Raw genomic sequence first — 18765 nt, forward strand, 5'->3', positions numbered from 1 at the left:
CAACAAGAGCAGAGATTGTCATCAAATGTACCTCAGTGGGACAGTAATACCTTGTGAGTGAGGCTGTTAAGTCTCTTGCTGCAGAAGGCTGCAGCTGCTTTGAAGTCTGCTCTTCTGTCACTGTTATGGAGACTTCTGAATAAAACATGACCCAATCTTCATGTAATCCTGTGTGTGTGGGTGTGTGGGCAGACGTGTGTCTTGTGTGTGTGCCGTGTGTGTGAGTGTTGTGTGTGTGTGTTGTGTGTGCGTGTGTGTGTTGTGTGTTCCCAGTTCTTCACATCCTTGGTTTAGTGACTTCTACAAGATGCTTGTCTACTGCAGCTATTCAGAGCCTGTTGAATGAGAGAGCCTGCTTGTGCCACACACAGCTGTCTGTTCTTTCCGAACCCTGTCACCATCAGTGACCTTTGACCTTGCCCAGCCCTATCTTAACTGAAGTCAAACACTGTACTCTGCATTATGTGAGCACCTGGTCTCATACACATTCACCCACACACACACACAAACTCAACATACACACACACACGGTCCACATGCAGGACTTTGATGTGAGAACATTGAGTCAAGCATAGGGCTCATAATTATACTAGTAAATGGACTTTACGATAACAGTTTCTATGTAATCGTAGGCAATTCCTGCTTTGTAAAAACAGTTGTTGGATCACCCTGTGTGCACATCCAGTACGTCATGTAATGACATTGTTAGGTTCACATCCAGTCCATCAAGTAATGACATCGTTAGATTCACATCCAGTATGTTATGTAATGACATTGTTAGATTCACAATCCTGTTCTGTGGTTCTCATCTCTCTCCCTGCAATCTATCCTCACTCTACCAGGAATACTATTAAATATTTAATACTGTTTCTACCCATTCAATAGGATTCGATCATAATTTTCCTTCTCTCCGATCCATCCTCATTCGATACACGTGGACGTTTCTCGTTCTTGTTTCCAACAGAGACACATAGAGACAGACCGCAGACAGGCCTGACTTAAAGGTCAGCAGAGGCCTGGAGGTCAGATGACAAATAAGACACACGAGAGTTTGGCTTCAGCCGTGCAGATGTTTATTTTTCAGACAACAGAGACAAAAAGATTGTTCTACTATCTTATTTTCCACTGCCCAGTCAGGTCCACAGTGGGATCACAGCAGGATAGCATTAAACACACAGCTTTCTTCTGTGATAGCTGGAAGTATTGTCCTGCATGGTGGATGTTCTGACACCGCAATAAAGCGCACATTTCTATTTATCGTTTACATTTAAAAGTCTAAAGTCTGTATGAGTAACATGAATGCTATCTAGACTTCAATATAGAACATCAGAAGAATTATTTCCAGCAAGCAACAGTAACATCTGAAAATGTAAATAATGAGATCTAAGGTAGGGTATTTCAGATTCCTCATTGGCAAGAATACACTTGGCTCTGTAATGACATATAACACTTAATACAATTTAAATACAAGTTATGGCCTCAACCAGTTATGATGGTAGTTGGGTAGCTGAATGAATGATTGAAAATGTTCCCCATGTGGAGACAGACGAACAGGCGCCTAGCTCGACAAAGCCAAGGACAGAGTTTGGAAATGAAAATCAATTTTGGAAGATAATGATCGTCTCTCACACAGCAGGTCTGCCCCGCCCCAGCTGCCCCCCCCCCCTGTCTTAATTGTTACCACATTCGGCAGGAAATGAATGAGAAGACACCCCCACAGAATGCAGGATGAAAAACTTTCCCCAGCTGAGAGGACTCCTCTCCTCTCTCTCTCTCCCTCTCTCCCTCTCTCTCTCTCTCTCTCTCTCTCTGACTCCCTTCTTCTTCTCTCTCTCCCTCCCTTCCTCTCTCTCTCCCTTCTTTTCTCTCTCTCCCAACTATCCCTCCCTCTTTCCATCCATCCCTCCCTCTCTCACTCTTTCTCCCTCCCTCTCTCCTTTCCCCTCTCTCTCTCTTCATCATCATTTCTCTTTCTCTTTCTTTCTGTCTTTCTTTCTATCCCTGCCCCTTTCTATCTCTCTCTTTCTCCACCCTATCTCCCTATCTCTCTCCCCCACCTCTCCCCCTCTCAGTTGATCACAGTCTCTGTGTCTCCTTCTACTTCACTTGGGGCCCCACTGACAGGAAACAGTCCTGAAAGGGATTAACATCAATTTAATTGCCAGTTTAACAAACTCAACAACACGAAGGATATGGCTCTATGGCAACGAGCTGGGGAACTGGCAGGGAAGTTAACTGATCTGGACAAGAGGAAGGGAAGGTTTATACGCTTCTCTAAATCAGAAATGTGTAAGTGCCCCTAGAGACCAAGTTTAGTAACTCAGGAGTTGGTCAACCAAGGTCACTACTGCTTGGAAATCTATCTGAGGGACCTGATGGATGAGATGAAGTTAAGGTTGTTGGGGTTTAATCCACTTTTAAACTGTTCTCCAGTTCTGTTAAAGTGCTGTTTCTGAGTAGCTTTGGTTGCCTAGAGAAACAGAGGGATTCACTTCACAGGCCATACACAACATACACAATCATCTATAGCTCTATGTAACATAGACAATAACTTATACATGTATGTAACACAGACAGTAACCTATAGATCTACATAACACAGACAGTAACCTATAGATCACCGTAACATAGGCAGTAACCTATAAATCTATGTAACAGAGCCAATAACTTCTACATGTATGTAACATTAAAAAGTAACCTATTTATATATGTAACATAGACATTACCTTATAAATCTAAGAAGCATAGAAAATAACCTACATATAAATATGCAACATAGACAATAACCTCTACATGTATGCAGCATAACCAGGGACACACTGAACGCGCTAAAGAGAAAGGGCTTCTAGAACGGTCCTCTCCTGCCGAGTGGTCAGGTGACGTCATCGAGACACCTGATTGGCTCTTGCCTGGGCTACCTTGGAGTGCGTGGTGCGACCCAGCGCCTGGCAGATGAAGTCCCCAGCCTCGATCACCTTGGACAGATCCACGCCCTGCCAGGGGAGACAAGCTCAGTGAGACCAGAGACACCTTTCAGAGCTGGGCCTGTAGCATGCTGAAGCAGCTCTGTGTGTCCAGCAGGGGGAGCACCTGCAGCACAAACAGCTGGGGAGCAGGAGAGGCTGTCCATACAAAGACTAGACACGAATATAAGAAACTACACCAAAACTCTAAACGACAGATGAAAGATCACCAAACAAGACCAGATTAGACTACTCTTATTGGGAAGAAGAGAAGAGAGGAGAGTAGAGGAGGGGGGAGAGGAGAAGGGAGGAGATGAGAGGAGAAGGGAGTTGAGGAAAGGGGAATGAAAGGGAGGAGATGAGAGGAGCTGAGAGGAGAAAGGAGGAGAGAGAGAAGCAGCACTCACGGTCTCTATCCCCATGCCCTGCAGCATGTACAGGACATCTTCTGTTGGCACGTTTCCAGAGGCTCCCAGGGCGTAGGGGCAGCCTCCCAGCCCCGCCACCGACGAGTCCACCACACACACCCCCATCTGCCAGGACACACAGGACACACACTCAGCACTCACGAGGGCACGCACACACACACACACACCCATCTGCCAGGACATGCAGAACACACACTCAGCACTCACTAGGGCACGCACACACACACACACACCCATCTGCCAGGACATGCAGAACACACACTCAGCACCCACTAGGGCACGCACACACACACACACCCATCTGCCAGGACATGCAGAACACACACTCAGCACTCACTAGGGCACGCACACACACACACACACACACCCATCTGCCAGGACATGCAGAACACACACTCAGCACTCACTAGGGCACGCACGCACACACACACACACACACACCCCCATCTGCCAGGACACGCACACACTCAGCACTCACTAAGGGCACGCACGCACACACAAACACACACACCTGCCAAGACATGCAGAACACACACTCAGCACTCACTAGGGCACGCACGCACGCACGCACACACACACACACACACCCATCTGCCAGGACATGCAGAACACACACTCAGCACTCACTAGGGGCACGCAGGGACAGTGTCTCTCTCTATCACACATATTTAGACTGTATACATGCATTCGGGGACACACACTTCTCTCACACACACACACACACACACACACACTGTACATGCACACACAGCCTATGCCAGGGCCAACAGTATGGCACACAAACGCAAATGAACGCACACACACACACACACATTCCAGGTAGAGGAACAATGTCCCTTGTTCAGGGGGCTGTGGTGTGTGGGTATGTGGGCAGAGAGAGGGGGGCTTGCCAGGGCTGTGGTGGGGCTCAACATCTGGCTGGAGGAGCTGGGGGCGTATTTTTCAGGGAGAAAAGGGAGGAGGGGTGGAGGGGGGTTGGGAGGTGGGGTGGAGGGGGATGGGTGGAGGGGGGAAGATGAGGGGGAGAGGAGGAGGAGATGGGGGAAGAGGAGGAGAGGAGAGAAGGAGAGGGAGAGGAGAGAGGGAGAGGAGGGGGAGAAGAGGGGGGGAGATAGGGGAGACAGGGGAGGGGACATCCCTTAGTCCTGCTGACTCATCCTGGCTGACGGCTCTAACCTGGACCAGCATACTTGTGGCCTTCTTCATAATAAAGAGAGTTCATGTTTCCTGGTCCTCGTGGTTACAGTGGGGGGATTCAACCACAACCTCGTCATCCTGGTTCACTAGCAGCCTGGTATTCTGCCTCTTATGTGTCACTCATACACAACATTGTATAGCTCTGGGTATCAATTAGTCTGTTTCCTTTGGTACAATCATCAAATACACACACACATATAGGCCTGGGCAGATATTTACCAACACAAGCCCACACACACAGGCTTGGGCTCACATACACACACACACACACACACACACACACACCCATAAGCAGGTGCACACCAACACACACACCCACACACACCAACATGCATCCATTGCTTAAAGGAACATGAGATATAGTGCTTCTCTCTGCATTATTGCAGTTATAGAAAACCCTTAGGAATGATTTCTTCCAACTTTGGCTGAACAGGATGTGAAATGACATTGGGTCGCCCTGGGAACAGTAGTCAGTCACGTGAATATACAGCTAGCTAAATACATATTTAGCTAAATACAAGATGTTCACTCTGTCTTGTCTTACACATCCTCATCCCACGTAGCTTTCTTAAGGTGCCTTCTCAAGGAAATATCCCCGGCGTGCCAACGTGTTCTGTGGGATACTGTGTGTGTCAGGCTCCTCTACCCAGTCTGGAGTCCATATGAGAGGTAATGATGCGTTGTGGCTGGTTCACCTGCGTTTCTGTTGGACTGCACAACCAAACAAGACTGATACATTTACCACGCACGAGGCACTGAACCTCACGCACGAGGCACAGGACCTCACGCACGAGGCACTGGACCTCACGCACGAGGCACTGGACCTCACGCACGAGGCACAGGACCTCACGCACGAGGCACTGGACCTCACGCACGAGGCACTGAACCTTACGCACGAGGCACTGGACCTCACGCACAAGGTACAGGACTTCTGAGTTCAGCCCGCCGGTGACCTCATCAGACCGTGAGGAAGAACCCATTTTGTTGGGTCAACAACTCCCTTGTTTAGGCTCCTGTCACCAGCGACCACAAGTAGGACTGCACCAGCAGGCACCTGATGAAGACCTGGCTGCCAACCAGGTGGACAAGCTCCTGTGAACTCTGAGTCCAGCATCTCTAACAGACTCTGACTCCAGCATCTCTAACACACTCTGCCTCCTGAAGCTCTAACACACTCTGCCTCCTGAAGCTCTAACAGACTCTGACTCCAGCATCTCTAACACACTCTGCCTCCTGAAGCTCTAACACACTCTGCCTCCTGAAGCTCTAACAGACTCTGACTCCTGAATCTCAAACAGACTCTGCCTCCTGAATCACAAACAGACTCTGCCTCCTGAAGCTCTAACACACCCTGCCTCCTGAAGCTCTAACAGACTCTGACTCCTGAAGCTCTAACACACCCTGCCTCCTGAAGCTCTAACAGACTCTGACTCCTCCTGAAGCTCTAACAGACTCTGACTCCTCCTGAATCTCTAACACACCCTGCCTCCTGAAGCTCTAACAGACTCTGACTCCTCCTGAAGCTCTAACAGACTCTGACTCCTGAAGCTCTAACAGACTCTGACTCCTCCTGAAGCTCTCACAGACTCTGACTCCTGAAGCGCTAACATACTCTGACTCCTCCTGAAGGTCTAACAGACTCTGACTCCTGAAGCTCTAACAGACTCTGACTCCTCCTGAAGCTCTAACAGACTCTGACTCCTCCTGAAGCTCTCACAGACTCTGACTCCTGAAGCGCTAACATACTCTGACTCCTCCTGAAGCTCTAATAGACTCTGACTCCTGAAGCTCTAACAGACTGACTCCTCCTGAAGCTCTAACACTCTGACTCCTCCTGCCTCTCCCTGGGAGGGCTCTGACTGTCTAATCAATTGACCATAGATTAAAACTGTAAAGTTTTCCACCTGTCTTCTGGACATTTTCCTACTTCTTGGCAGACACAGATTGTCAGGGGACCCAACAGTTTTCGAAAATAAACGCACCTCTCAAGACCATCAGGGATCAGGTAGGACAGCAGGCACACCAAGACCATTTCCGACGCACTTGGTTTAACTTCCCCAGCACACACGCTCGTTTTGATGTAAACCAAATGCAACTTTAATTCCAAAACTTATTAGATCAATATATTTTATCAATGTCAGATTTTTCCTGCAGGTTTGTCCTGAACAATGGTCCTAATTGGTGGCTGGTCTCTGAAGGCTGGCTGTGTTTCGTCCAGAGCGAGTCAGTCTGTGCAGCCTATAATTGCTGTTTACGTTGGCAGGGGGTGTGATCCACTGTGGTGTGCAGCGTGCACGAGATTTCCAGGCCTTGGTTTAGGCCAGAGCAGGATATTGTAGCGGGCAGAGTTTCTCTGTTGTGTAAACACAGAGTAGTAATCTAGCGTGCTACTCTGGGGTTTAGCTGCTAACTGCGAAGGCGGGAAGGCGGGGGGGGGGGGGTGTATTCGGCATACGGTTTCATCAGGGGAACAAAGGACAGCAGAATGTCTGACCTCCCCCAAAGCACAGCCGCCCGACCCCCGTTCCTCTGGAATCCCTCCACACGGTCACTGCCGGAGATCTCAATCTCGCCGCGCAGGGATTGGTGGCCAGAAGCTGAAGAATTGCCGGTGTTCAATTAGCCTCATGCTGCCCGGGAACCAGATGTGAGCTGGCCGTTCCAGAGGCGGATTCGGCGAGCCGTGGAGGGATAAATACAATGGCATTCCTGAGGCAGCGGAGGCAGGAGCCCTGGTCGCTCTGCTCCTCAGAAGCACATGATGCAGGGATACGATGATGCAGGGATAGGGAGGCCCGTTGACATGCTCACACAACGGGCACACACGCTGCCTTCCCTGTGGCCGCGCGTCACAGGAAGTAGGTTGGGAGAGAGGATGAAAGAAAAGAGAGAGGGAGAGGGAGAAAAAGAGAGAGAAGGAGAGATTGAAAGAGAGAGAGAAATAGAAAGAAAGAGAATAACAGAGAGAAAGACAGACAGAGAGAGAGAGAGAGAGAGAGAGAGAGAGAGAGAGAGAGAGAGAGAGAGAGAGAGAGAGAGAGAGAGAGAGAGAGAGAGAGAGCATGGTAGCAATGGAGGAAGAGAGATAGAGGGAGTGAAAAAGAAAGAAACTGAAAACATTATAAAAAAGAAAGAAAGAAAGTGAGAAGGAAGAGGGTAAAGGGGGCACCATGTACAGTACGTGTGTTCATTGATTTGAAGCAGTTCTGTTTCCTCACCCACAGCCTTGATATTTCTCTGTATAAACCCAGGAACTGTAAGACATTGTTTCAGAGGTGAGGCTAACTCACACGGCTGACAGTGCTCTAACCAACATCAGCCTGCTGCAGCCATACATCCAGCAGCCCTGGGTTAGGGGAGGGGTGCCAATCCAAACACACTTTCCTGATATTTCATGGTGAAGAAAGGGAGCCAGCCGAAAGTTATGAATGGGATTACTGACATGCGAAAACGGAGAGGGATTTTAACTGAGGCGACCTTCAAGCTGAAGCCCTGGTTTTGTCTGAGTCCGTGACTGGAAAGCCAATGGTGACCATGACAACACTGACAGAATATTCAGGGTTGGTGCGGAGGTCTGCGGATCAACCACAAAGTAAATGAGTTGAATGTTTATTCAATATCATACATCGTTTTAATGCTAATAAAGAATTACTGGCAGACCTTTTTCACCATCAGCTTTACGCAGCTTCAGCGCAACACACTGAGCTATTCACCATCACAGAACCCTGGAGATCCCCCCCGTGTCTTAGGTATCCAGGCAGGTCAGGCAGAGTAGCCACCAGAAGACATTACAATGACTTTCTGTTGCTCCACAACTACAACCCTGTCCTTTTGTCAAAAGCCCACCAGATTCCTGTCTGGATCAACTGGTTCTTATGAGTCTAAAAGGAGTTAGTCTGTTGTGTCCGAACGATCCAGACTTCACATTTGACATGCAGGGAGGTGCTGAAGGCTCCTAGCTCTAAGATCCTTGTCCTGTTCACAGTGCTGATGACAAACGGTGCGGAGCAGAGACTAGGATTGAGGAGGAACTAGACCTTCATGGTTTGAGAAGAGATTAGGATTGTGGAGAGATGAATGTAGAACGAGAGAACAGGCTGTGACGAGAAACTGAGACTGAGGAGAAATGAAGCTCAGCGCAAGTTCAGTCAGGCAAGACCGAACTCTGCACGCTCGGGCCACACACCATTATGTCTCACTACACACTCCCCCCGCTACGCACGCTCTCTCCTTTCCCTCTCACCTCAATGCCTGGGCTGTGTGTACGGGTTTCAGTGTTCGATTAGCCGCTCACTTCTATCAATCAGCACAGTGACGAGCCTCCCCCGCCAGCCTATCGCACCGCTGCCGTGCCTTTAAATACGTTTCTCTCCCTGTTCAGTTTGTCCATGCTACCCTCCGCCTCCCCGTCGCCTCCCCGTCGCCACCCGGTAGCTTCTCCTCCTGCTTCCTCGACTCGTCTGGCTGGGTCGTCGGCTGGGTCGTCGGCTGGGTCGTCGGCTGCCGCCACCAGTGCCTGGACTCCAGGGGGGGGGATTTCATCTTCCGCTGCTGGGCTGACGCCCATCGATCATTGGGGCCTAAGTGCCAAACACCTGTTGTTAAATCCATCATCTTTTGTCACGTCACTCATCCCAGGTCTCACCTGATTTAAACTAATTTGAGGAGAGACTAGAAACTGGGGAGACACTGGTATTGAGGCCAGATTAAATTTAAAGAGAGACTAGGATTGAGGAGAGTCCCGTAGCTCAGCCCTTCAGCTGACATCAGAAAACATAAAAGCATTGGCGTCAGATTATCAATGTTTCTCAAGCCAGGCCTGTGAAATCCAAGTCAGGACGTTCTCATAGTGAGGCCACGCCAACGGTGGGCTGGTAACAAAGACCTTCCTGAGATCCAGAGAGCAGGAGGGACAAAGAGCAGGAATGCCTTCCGGGGGAACAAAGAGAGTGGTGACTCGGGGCCAGCAGGGTGAGCGAAAATTCATTTCTCTCCCAGTTGGTGGTGGTGGTGCTGAGCACTGGCAGTCTCGGTAATGAAAAGCCAAGATACAATCTTTCATTTCCACTCAAGTTTGTTGAGTTGCGGGGAGGACAAATGGCAGGCTAAATGTCTGGGCCGCTATTATGTTCGGTGGTGTCTTCAGGGCAGCTGTGATGAATCTATCTCTAATGTGATCCACCCTGAGGAATGCCTCTCTTCTGCTGCTTCTCCTCACTCCTGTCAGAAGGGCCTAAAATCTGCCTCTCAGGAGGAGGAGCTGCAAGGAAGCTGAGCGATGCTCAGAGAGAGGAGATGAACACACAATCCTCTTGAAAAGGAATCGGAAGGAACTTGTCAATGTAAAGCCATGGATTGGTCCTGAATGGTGTGTGTAACCAGTTTGATTTTCAAGGTTTGGAGACCCTGAATTCTCTGCATAGAAACTTTCGAATCAAACTGTTGCTGAACTGGACTTTGTTAGATTTTTTCTGTGAACAAAATGACTGTTTCTAGTTAAGTGGATGACTGTTTCTGGTCTGGAAGACTGTTTGTGATTAACTCTCTCATCCCGTCTCGGAGGAGTATTCCAAACTTGACCATGACTCCTGTCTCACTTTGTTCATGGATGAATGTCTCAGTTACAGAGCTACAACTGCACTGGGGCCCTCTCCTCTCTTCTCCTCTCTTCTGTTCTCCTCTCTTCTCCCCTCTTCTCCCCTCCCCTCCCCTCTTCTGCTCTCTTTTCTTCTCCTCTCCTCATCTCTCTCCTCTCCCCCCCCCCCCCCCTTCTCCTCTCTTCTTGCCATGTGGTGAGTCTGGCCTATGATGGGATCATTTTCTCTCTGGCTTTAAGCGTAGCATTGTCAGGTAGTTCAGCAGCATGTTGACAGACGAGTCCACAGCCCCTCTGGGCTCCTCTCTGTGACTGTCTTTGTCAAGGCCAGGACAACGTCATGAGAAACAGACACCGAATAGGTAAGCCTTTGTGTGGACCCCTCTCATCTTCTGACCCACCCAGCCCCCCTGGAGGATCTCACTCCACCCCCCTCCCACCCCCACCTGCTCTACCTCCACCTCTTCCCATTCACCTCCTCCTTCCCCTACTCCTCCACTTCGTATTACCCCTCCACCTCCACCCCCTACCCCTTCACTTCCTCTGACTCCTCCCCCTCCTCTTACATCTCCCCTCCCACCACCACTTCTCCTCTACTTTCTCTGTCTGCTCCAGAATCTAGGGGATACAAATGCCCCTTGCCCACCCCCACCCCCTGACCCCACCACCCTGACCCCACCCCCACCTCCTGACCCCACCCCCACCTCCTGACCCCACCCCCACCCCCTGACCCCACCACCTTGACCCCACCCCCACCATCCTGACCCCACCCCCACCATCCTGACCCCACCGCCTGACCCCACCCCCACCACCCTGACCCCACCCCCACCATCCTGACCCCACCCCCACCATCCTGACCCCACCCCCTGACCCCACCCCCACCACCCTGACCCTGACCCCACCCCCACCATCCTGACCCCACCCCCACCCCCTGACCCCACCCCCACCACCCTGACCCCACCCCCACCATCCTGACCCCACCACCCTGACCCCACCCCCACCATCCTGACCCCACCCCCACCACCCTGACCCCACCCCCTGACCCCACCACCCTGACCCCACCCCCTGACCCCACCCCCACCCCCTGACCTCACCACCCTGACCCTGACCCCACCCCCACCATCCTGACCCCACCCCCACCATCCTGACCCCACCCCAACCACCACCCTGACCCCACCCCCTGACCCCACCACCCTGACCCCACCCCCACCATCCTGACCCCACCCCAACCACCCCACCACCCTGACCCCACCACCCTGACCCCACCCCCACCTCCTGACACCACCCCCACCCCCTGACCCCACCCCCAACCTCCTGACCCCACACCCACCATCCCCACCAGAGAACTGATTCATCTGCTTTTCCTCTCTATATATCTATATCCTCTCAAGCTGCCTGCCTGCCTGTCTCTCTGTCTGACAGAGGGACTCTCAGGTTTTGGCTTCTGCGCTAACCCCAGAGGTGGTGACAAACACACTGGAGGAGGGGCCGTTCCAGGAAGCTCTTGTAACAGGTTAATTTGATTTTGCGGCCCAGATAGGGCTTCATTAATGAGGCATGACGGGGTCTTTTCTTCCGGCTAGGCGAGGTGTGCTCTGGTGTGAGGCCCCGGAGGACCTATCTGATGTTCATTAAGATTCAGGGACTTTTCAGGTGGACAATTGTTGTGTTCTTTTCCTTTGTGGGGTCCCCAGATTAGCTTCCACATCAGAGATCCCCCCGCGCCGGGCGGAGGGATGCTGCCTGGCTGCATGTCACTGCCCTGGTGTAACCTACACCTTTGTTTTTGCTCCCTTCAAATGTCTTCTCAGAGAGTGAAACAATGCGTTCTTACCACTTGCAGGGTTACAGTACACAGGGGCATTGTGACTCTTTCAGATTGACATTATGACTATGACTCTGGTGTCCCTGTGGGAGAGAATCTAGATCATTGTTGAACCATGAGACTGAATTAGTTGTTTTGTGAACTGATTATTATCAAATGTTTTGCACCAGTTGGCATCGTTTTTCTTTAACTTCATGTAATTCTGACTTTTTTTGCTTTTTAAGTTTAATCTAGTGTAATGTAACTCATATTCAAGTTGTATAGGCAAAGTCCTTCACTGAAGTTGCACTTAAGATTAAAATGTTTTTTTGTTGCACTGATCTATACAATAATGTAGTTGAGATTTTCTGCTGTACTTTCAACATGCACTTGTGACAACCTGTTTGTTAACAGCTAAACAAATAAAGTGTAACGGTAAATACAAAGTACTTATCCCAGCTCCTATCTGATGCACAGGGACCACGAGTCAGTGAGTTTTCATGAAGTGAACTCTTCAGTCATACAGCATTCATCTCATTAGCAGTTAACATCCAGCCTTCAACTAGGCTACATCTCTTAGCATTTAGCCTACAGCATTCATCTCATTAGCAGTTAGCATCCGGCCTACAGCATTCATCTCATTAGCAGTTAGCATCCAGACTAGCTCCCCAGGTTGTACCTGCAGCGCTGTGAGGATGTTAGCGAGGGCTTGACCGTAGGTGTCATGGCAGTGGACGGCCAGGGCGGAGCTGGGCACCTCCTGGAGAACACTCGTCAACATCGTCCTCATGGAGCCAGGGGTTCCCACGCCGATGGTGTCTCCCAGGGATACCTCATAGCAACCAAGCTCATACAGCCTCCTGGCCACCTGCACACACACACACACACACACACACACACACACACACACACACACACACACACACACACACACACACACACACAACACACTACACTGATACACTTCACTGATACTGTGCACTTAAATGTATGAAGGAATGGATGATGTGTTTGTAAATTAACACATGAATGAATGAATGGAAGGATGCGTGGACAGTTGGATTTGTGAGTGCATGAATGAATAATTGCACGGCCTGTCTGAATTGAAAGCTTTTTAATGAACTGTTTGCCCATGATATGTAATGGCAGCATCAGCACCTCTTCTTCCAGGCTAGTCAAGAGAGGGTTGCTTGTTCATGCTCACCTCAGTGACTTTAGAGGGCTCCACGCTTCCCTCGTATGGACACCCCAGGGCGCAGGATACGTATCTGGAAGAACAGAGTAACCACCAGAAAACATTAGCTACAATGACTTTATGTTGCTCCACAACTACAACCCTGTCCTCTTGTCAAAAGCCCACCAGATTCCTGTCTGCATCAGCTGGTTTGTATGAGTCTAACAGGAGTTAGTCTGTTGTGTCAGAACGATCCAGACTTCACATTTGACATGCAGGGAGGTGCTGAAGGCTCCCAGCTCTAAGATCCTTGTCCTGTTGACAGTGCCGATGAGAAACGGTGCAGCTGGGTGAACGTCAAACAATGACCTTTCCATATGTGTAGTGAGGAAACGTAAACTGTCTGAAACACAGTAGCGCTGCGGCATGCGAAAAATAGAAAACCTTCCTCCAGGGGCCTCGAGTCGTTACGTGATACTTCAGTTCGCCACCAGTGGTTCCACTGGAGTCGAGTTGGACCCGTGGGGAAAAAGAGTTCTACATCGTCAGCTCGCACAGCGGTACTTAAGTCACATTCGCCAGAACGGCTGTGTCAGAGTAATAATGCGTTTCCACAGCGACGCCGATTTGTTTGGCTGTAGATTTACCGGGAGCTACTGTTCAACGTCTCTCACATCCTGTTTGGTTCTATACTGTGCCTCTGGGCGCTCCGCGGTCGGCGTAGCAACACGTAGAATGACCCGCAACTGCACATCTGGATCTTTGCTCATGCATGTGTTATTTCTGGAAGAATCCAACCCTGAGAAAGTTCTACTTTTTAAAACAAACTTTCAGTTATTATCTGATTGGTTAAATACAGTATCTTGCTCAGGCCTGGGGTTTTTATCAGTGAGGGAAAATCAGGCGTTGGGTCACTAACATGTGGAGATGAAAGCCGACAACTTTTGACATGGGAACACACATGTTCCAATATCCAAACTTCCATTCTCTTTAGTGTGCCAGAAAAAAATTATAGTATGTTTATGATGAGCTAGTATGTCCCACTCGTATGCATACTGCATGCAATCGTATAGTTTGTAATTTGCAAGAACAGCTGCACTACCTAGTAATAGTAGCGAGTATGTCATTTGGGATGGAGTCCAAGCATGTTGCTGCTAGAAGGAAGAGGACTGTCTGGATTTCAGTGGTCTCAATTGGGCTTTTCAGTCCATTGAAAGCTCTGTTGTATTTGACTAAAGTCCATCTTCAGCCTACTGCCAGCCAACAGCACAGAGGGTGTCGACTGGCAGCCAGGTTATGGGAAAGCTCGTCACACCAGTGTCGTTTGCACACAACCTCAGCCACACGTCCGAGGTCAAAGGTTAAACCAGCACGGGAGCAGACCTACCCTCGCACGGGGATCTGCTTCTGCTTGGCAGCGCTGAGGACTTCTTCAAACCTCTGCATGCTCTCCTCGATGGAACAGTTGATGTTCCTCCTGCTGAAAGTCTCCGAGGCCGACCCAAACACGGCCACCTCTGTCGCCCCTGCTGCCACCTACAGGATGGGAGGGGAAATGCATGAGTGAAACGCAAGGGAACACTGGCTCATCAAGGCTCTGATGGTATAGAAGACGATACAGTAGTACGCTGACCGGAGTTCTAAGGATGTAAAAATATCCTTCTACGCTACATGCACATCTATGGATATGGGCTGCAATCCTCTCTCTTCTCCTAGTCCTAGTAAATACAGGCAGTAGGGGAGGTATTGATGACATGAATGATGAAGAAACATCTCTTAGATAATGATACATGGATAGTAAGAAAGTTCTTACAGCGTCCTGGAAACCTCGCATGTTTGGCGTCAGCACCGGATAGCGAACATGACGAGCTCTGTGGATCCCTCGAAGGACCTCGCTGTGGTCCGCCATCTCAATCACAGGGAAACCAAACGGTGTTTACATTGCGTCGCTCATGGAGACGAGGTGGCCTTGAGCAGCCATCACAGAGAGGCTTTCACACAGAGACCTCATATTCAGCAGATATAAACTCAAGAAATACAGCCACGTTCTCACGTCATACGTCTCAATTTCAACTCTGCAAACATGACCTCGTCAACTTTGATCTGTTTCATGAGGTGAGCGGTAGTATGTTTTACGGCGGTGAATGAAATAGCATGCTTGGAAAACAAAACGGAGAGAATAAATATGTCCGGGCTTTTCCACCCTGAACATCTGCATGTCCAACAGACGAGCGGGTTGTTCTGGAGAAGCGGGTCTCTCTCCGCGGCCCTGTGGCAGAGACCAATGAGATCCTCCTAAATCACTCAGCGCACTCTGCAGACGCACAAAACAAGATTTATTACCTGGGGTACCCACTTTGAAGACACAAAGCTGGTGGCCTCAATCGCAGTCAGGCCTGTTTGAGACAGCTTGTCTATCAGCTGGATTTTGACTCCTGTCGGAACGATTTCCTGGAAAACAATGAAATGGAGAAGGAGGTGCAGGGTTTAGATTCGTCAGGAGACGGCAGGGAGAAGTGGACATCTGGAAGGTTCTGCTGCGGCTGCCCAGTCTTCGCAATCAGAGTAATTTACTGCACTCACCTGCTGGGTCAGCTTCTTCAAAACATATTTCTTACAATTACAATGTGTGGCTCTCAGATTTGTGATCTGTCAGCATGTTGATCCACCAGCAGACTGGTGGTATGGAAATGATAAAGTTGTGACTTATACGTGTACCGAGGGAACAGCACGTGAGCCATATGGTGAAATGGTGTCATGTCTTGCAGAGATTTCAAGGTCACTTTGTGTTCATTTGGTCAATACGTTATTCGAGTGGAAAATTTGAAACATATGCCCAAGGTCCAATCATTTTGAAACAAAAAATCCATATGTTTGAGACGATCTCAGATTTTTTTCATTTCCATTCCAAAACGATATAAAAAAAAAGCATGATGGTTATGTAACAACAGAATTCACCACTGCTGCCTTGCTAAGTGTGTCATTATGGTGGCCATGAGGGTGTTACATCTACCTTTTCATTTTGAAGGCCGTCTCTGGGACCAACTTCCACAATTTTCACAAACTCTGGATACTCTTGACTTGAGGCGCTCTGCACATGAAACAACATCACACCATCATTCAGTAAATCCCTCCCATCACTCTTCCCTTGTGTGAGACAGCGTGACAGCCTGGTATTTGTCCCAGTCAGTGTCTTCAGACTCAGGTCACTGCCCAGGGCTGGAGGAGCTGTCCCAGTCAGTGTCTTCAGACTCAGGTCACTGCTCAGGGCTGGAGGAGCTGTCCCAGTCAGTGTCTTCAGACTCAGGTCACTGCCCAGGGCTGGAGGAGCTGTCCCAGTCAGTGTCTTCAGACTCAGGTCACTGCCCAGGGCTGGAGGAGCTGTCCCAGTCAGTGTCTTCAGACTCAGGTCACTGCCCAGGGCTGGAGGAGTTGTCTCGTCTGAGACCAGGGTCTCACTACAGCGTTGTTTCAGGACAGGACAGTGGGCATTTTCAAAATCTTTGTGCCCGATACCGATAGGCTACTGTGCTGGAGTTTTGAAACCGCTGTTCTCTGATTGGCTTAAGGCATCCCTACGCACTCCAAAATTTTATTTTTCTAAAGTTCTAAGTCGGTATTCATGTCCGTAAAAGAAGACATCCATGGCCATTTAGTAAATTCATCAAATGCACTTGACGTACAGTAAGGAGTGATTGAAAAATGATTTAGACCACACACGTCAATTGTATTGTCCTGTGCTGTATTGAGAATGTGGCATTGAGCTTTCTGATATTGCTAGCAATGCTAGTCTGGATCAAATACAAAGGAATACATATAATATTACATCCATATTACATAAGTGCTGTACAGTAGTTTGCCTAATAAAGTCTAAATTGCACTAAACTCTAAACTCTCCAAGATGAATGGGGTTGGTCTGGGAAAGTGGAGGCCACGGCATGGAGCCTGACTGCAACTTGTCAGACCCAGGACTGAGGTGCGTTAATGTACTCAGTAGAATCTGCTTTAATTACCATCCATGCTGCTGTTACAATAACGGCGAGGGGCCTCAGCCAACCGTTACGCTGAATTGACTTGATAATAAATACAGATTATTAAAAAGCCTCAACATCAAAGATGAGTACAGCGTCAAACAAGAGTATTCTTCACATTGAGAGGGTTACATAAGTTGAGCAGCACAGTGAGAATCTCTCTCGGCCGTGCCTCTTCCTCTCTCTTCCTCTTTCCTCTCCAGGCCTCAGCCTCTCTGCTGTCATGACTAGGTCATGTGTTTGAGCATGTGCCCGCCCGCCCTCCCTCCACACACACACACACACACACACACACACACACACGCATACACAGACCTTCTGGTCCAGCAGCCAGCGCGGCAGCCAGGGGTGATCGTGGAGGAGCTGCTGGTAGCTCAGACAGTGCTTCACCGTGGTGGGGACGTTCCCCATCCAGGAGCCGGCCGCTGCTCCTCCCCTGCCCGGCCAGCCCGCTCTGCTCCCCGCTGCCTGAAGATCCACACAGCCGATCGCTAGCTGGACTGTGTGTAGAGAGGAACACCGGAGATGGGGAGGCAATCAATAATGCTGGATGGAGGAGAGAGGGGGAGACGGAGGTAGATCGAGAGAGAGCGAGAGGAAGAAAGAAGGAGAGGGGGCAAAAAAAGAAAGGAGAGCGGTAGAGACAGCCAGAGAGAGAGAGAGAGAGAGAGAGCCTGAGACAATCACATTAGAGCTTGGGTGACTGCATGAGGCAGGGAGTGACTCGGCAGTTACCATGGCAGCAGCATCCCAGGCATGATGGAATGGAAACGGGGCGAGCAAGAGAAAGTGTGACAGAGAGAGAGAGAGAGAGAGGGTGGGGAGGGAGGGAGGGTAGAGGAAATGGGACAGTACGAAAAGGATAGTAGGGCAGAAATGGAAAGAGAGAGCAGAACCGGGGGAGGGGTAATTAGAAAGATAGAGAGGGATTGAAGGGCTATGCGAAAGACAGTGCCAGGAGAGGGGGAACATAGGGAGAGTGGGGAGCGGAAAGATGGAGCACTTTGGTCTGGGGCTGGTGTGAGCTGGCAGGGGAAAGCTAGCAGGCGGGGAGAAAGAGATAGAGGGACAGAGAGAGAGAGAGAGAGAGAGAGAGAGAGAGAGAGAGAGAGAGAGAGAGAGAGAGAGAGAGAGAGGAGAGAGAGAGAGAGAGAGAGAGAGAGAGAGAGAGAGAGAGAGAGAGGGAGAGAGAGAGAGAGAGTTTGGTCTGGGGCTGGTGTGAGCTGGCAGGGGAAAGCTAGCAGGCGGGGAGAAAGAGATAGAGGGACAGAGAGAGAGAGAGAGAGAGAGAGAGAGAGAGAGAGAGAGAGAGAGAGAGAGAGAGAGAGGGAGAGAGAGAGAGAGAGAGAGAGAGAGAGAGAGAGAGAGAGAGAGGGAGAGAGAGAGAGAGAGAGAGAGAGAGAGAGAGAGGAGAGAGAGAGAGAGAGTTTGGTCTGGGGCTGGTGTGAGCTGGCAGGGGAATGCTGACCTGCAGAGTCCCCAGGCTTTAGAATAACAGCAGTCACACTCGACTGGCTCCGGGTCCCCCCCCTCCTCCTGTCTCCCCAGAAGCCCATGGCTGGGGGGGAGGGT

The 18765-nt window shown here is 49.9% G+C and overlaps 1 protein-coding gene across 1 annotated transcript; it reads right to left on the reverse strand.

Annotated features, from left to right (window-relative positions):
• Positions 1-2797: 2797 nt before the first annotated feature.
• Positions 2798-17776, reverse strand: hmgcll1 (3-hydroxymethyl-3-methylglutaryl-CoA lyase like 1). Its single transcript, XM_067236633.1, has 9 exons — positions 17509-17776; positions 16176-16253; positions 15506-15613; positions 14976-15071; positions 14550-14698; positions 13193-13256; positions 12668-12856; positions 3371-3496; positions 2798-2993 (listed from the first exon to the last, which is right to left on the reverse strand). Exons 1-9 carry the CDS (start codon positions 17602-17604, stop codon positions 2883-2885), a joined length of 1017 nt encoding a protein of 338 aa, XP_067092734.1. The 5' UTR covers positions 17605-17776; the 3' UTR covers positions 2798-2882.
• Between the last annotated feature and the right edge of the window lie 989 nt (positions 17777-18765).

Source organism: Osmerus mordax, chromosome 5, assembly GCF_038355195.1.
Source record: "Osmerus mordax isolate fOsmMor3 chromosome 5, fOsmMor3.pri, whole genome shotgun sequence".
Classification (NCBI taxonomy): domain Eukaryota; kingdom Metazoa; phylum Chordata; class Actinopteri; order Osmeriformes; family Osmeridae; genus Osmerus; species Osmerus mordax.

Bases quoted from the DNA above. Each gene is read 5' to 3' on its own strand.
- hmgcll1 (XM_067236633.1), bottom strand. From the start codon at position 17,604: ATGGGGAACGTCCCCACCACGGTGAAGCACTGTCTGAGCTACCAGCAG. The intron at 16,254-17,508 runs GTCTGTGTATGC...TTTCATGTGCAG, and splicing joins GCTGGCTGCTGGACCAGAAG to AGCGCCTCAAGTCAAGAGTA. The intron at 15,072-15,505 runs GTAATAAATCTT...CCTGTGATTGAG, and splicing joins CTTCAAAGTGGGTACCCCAG to ATGGCGGACCACAGCGAGGT.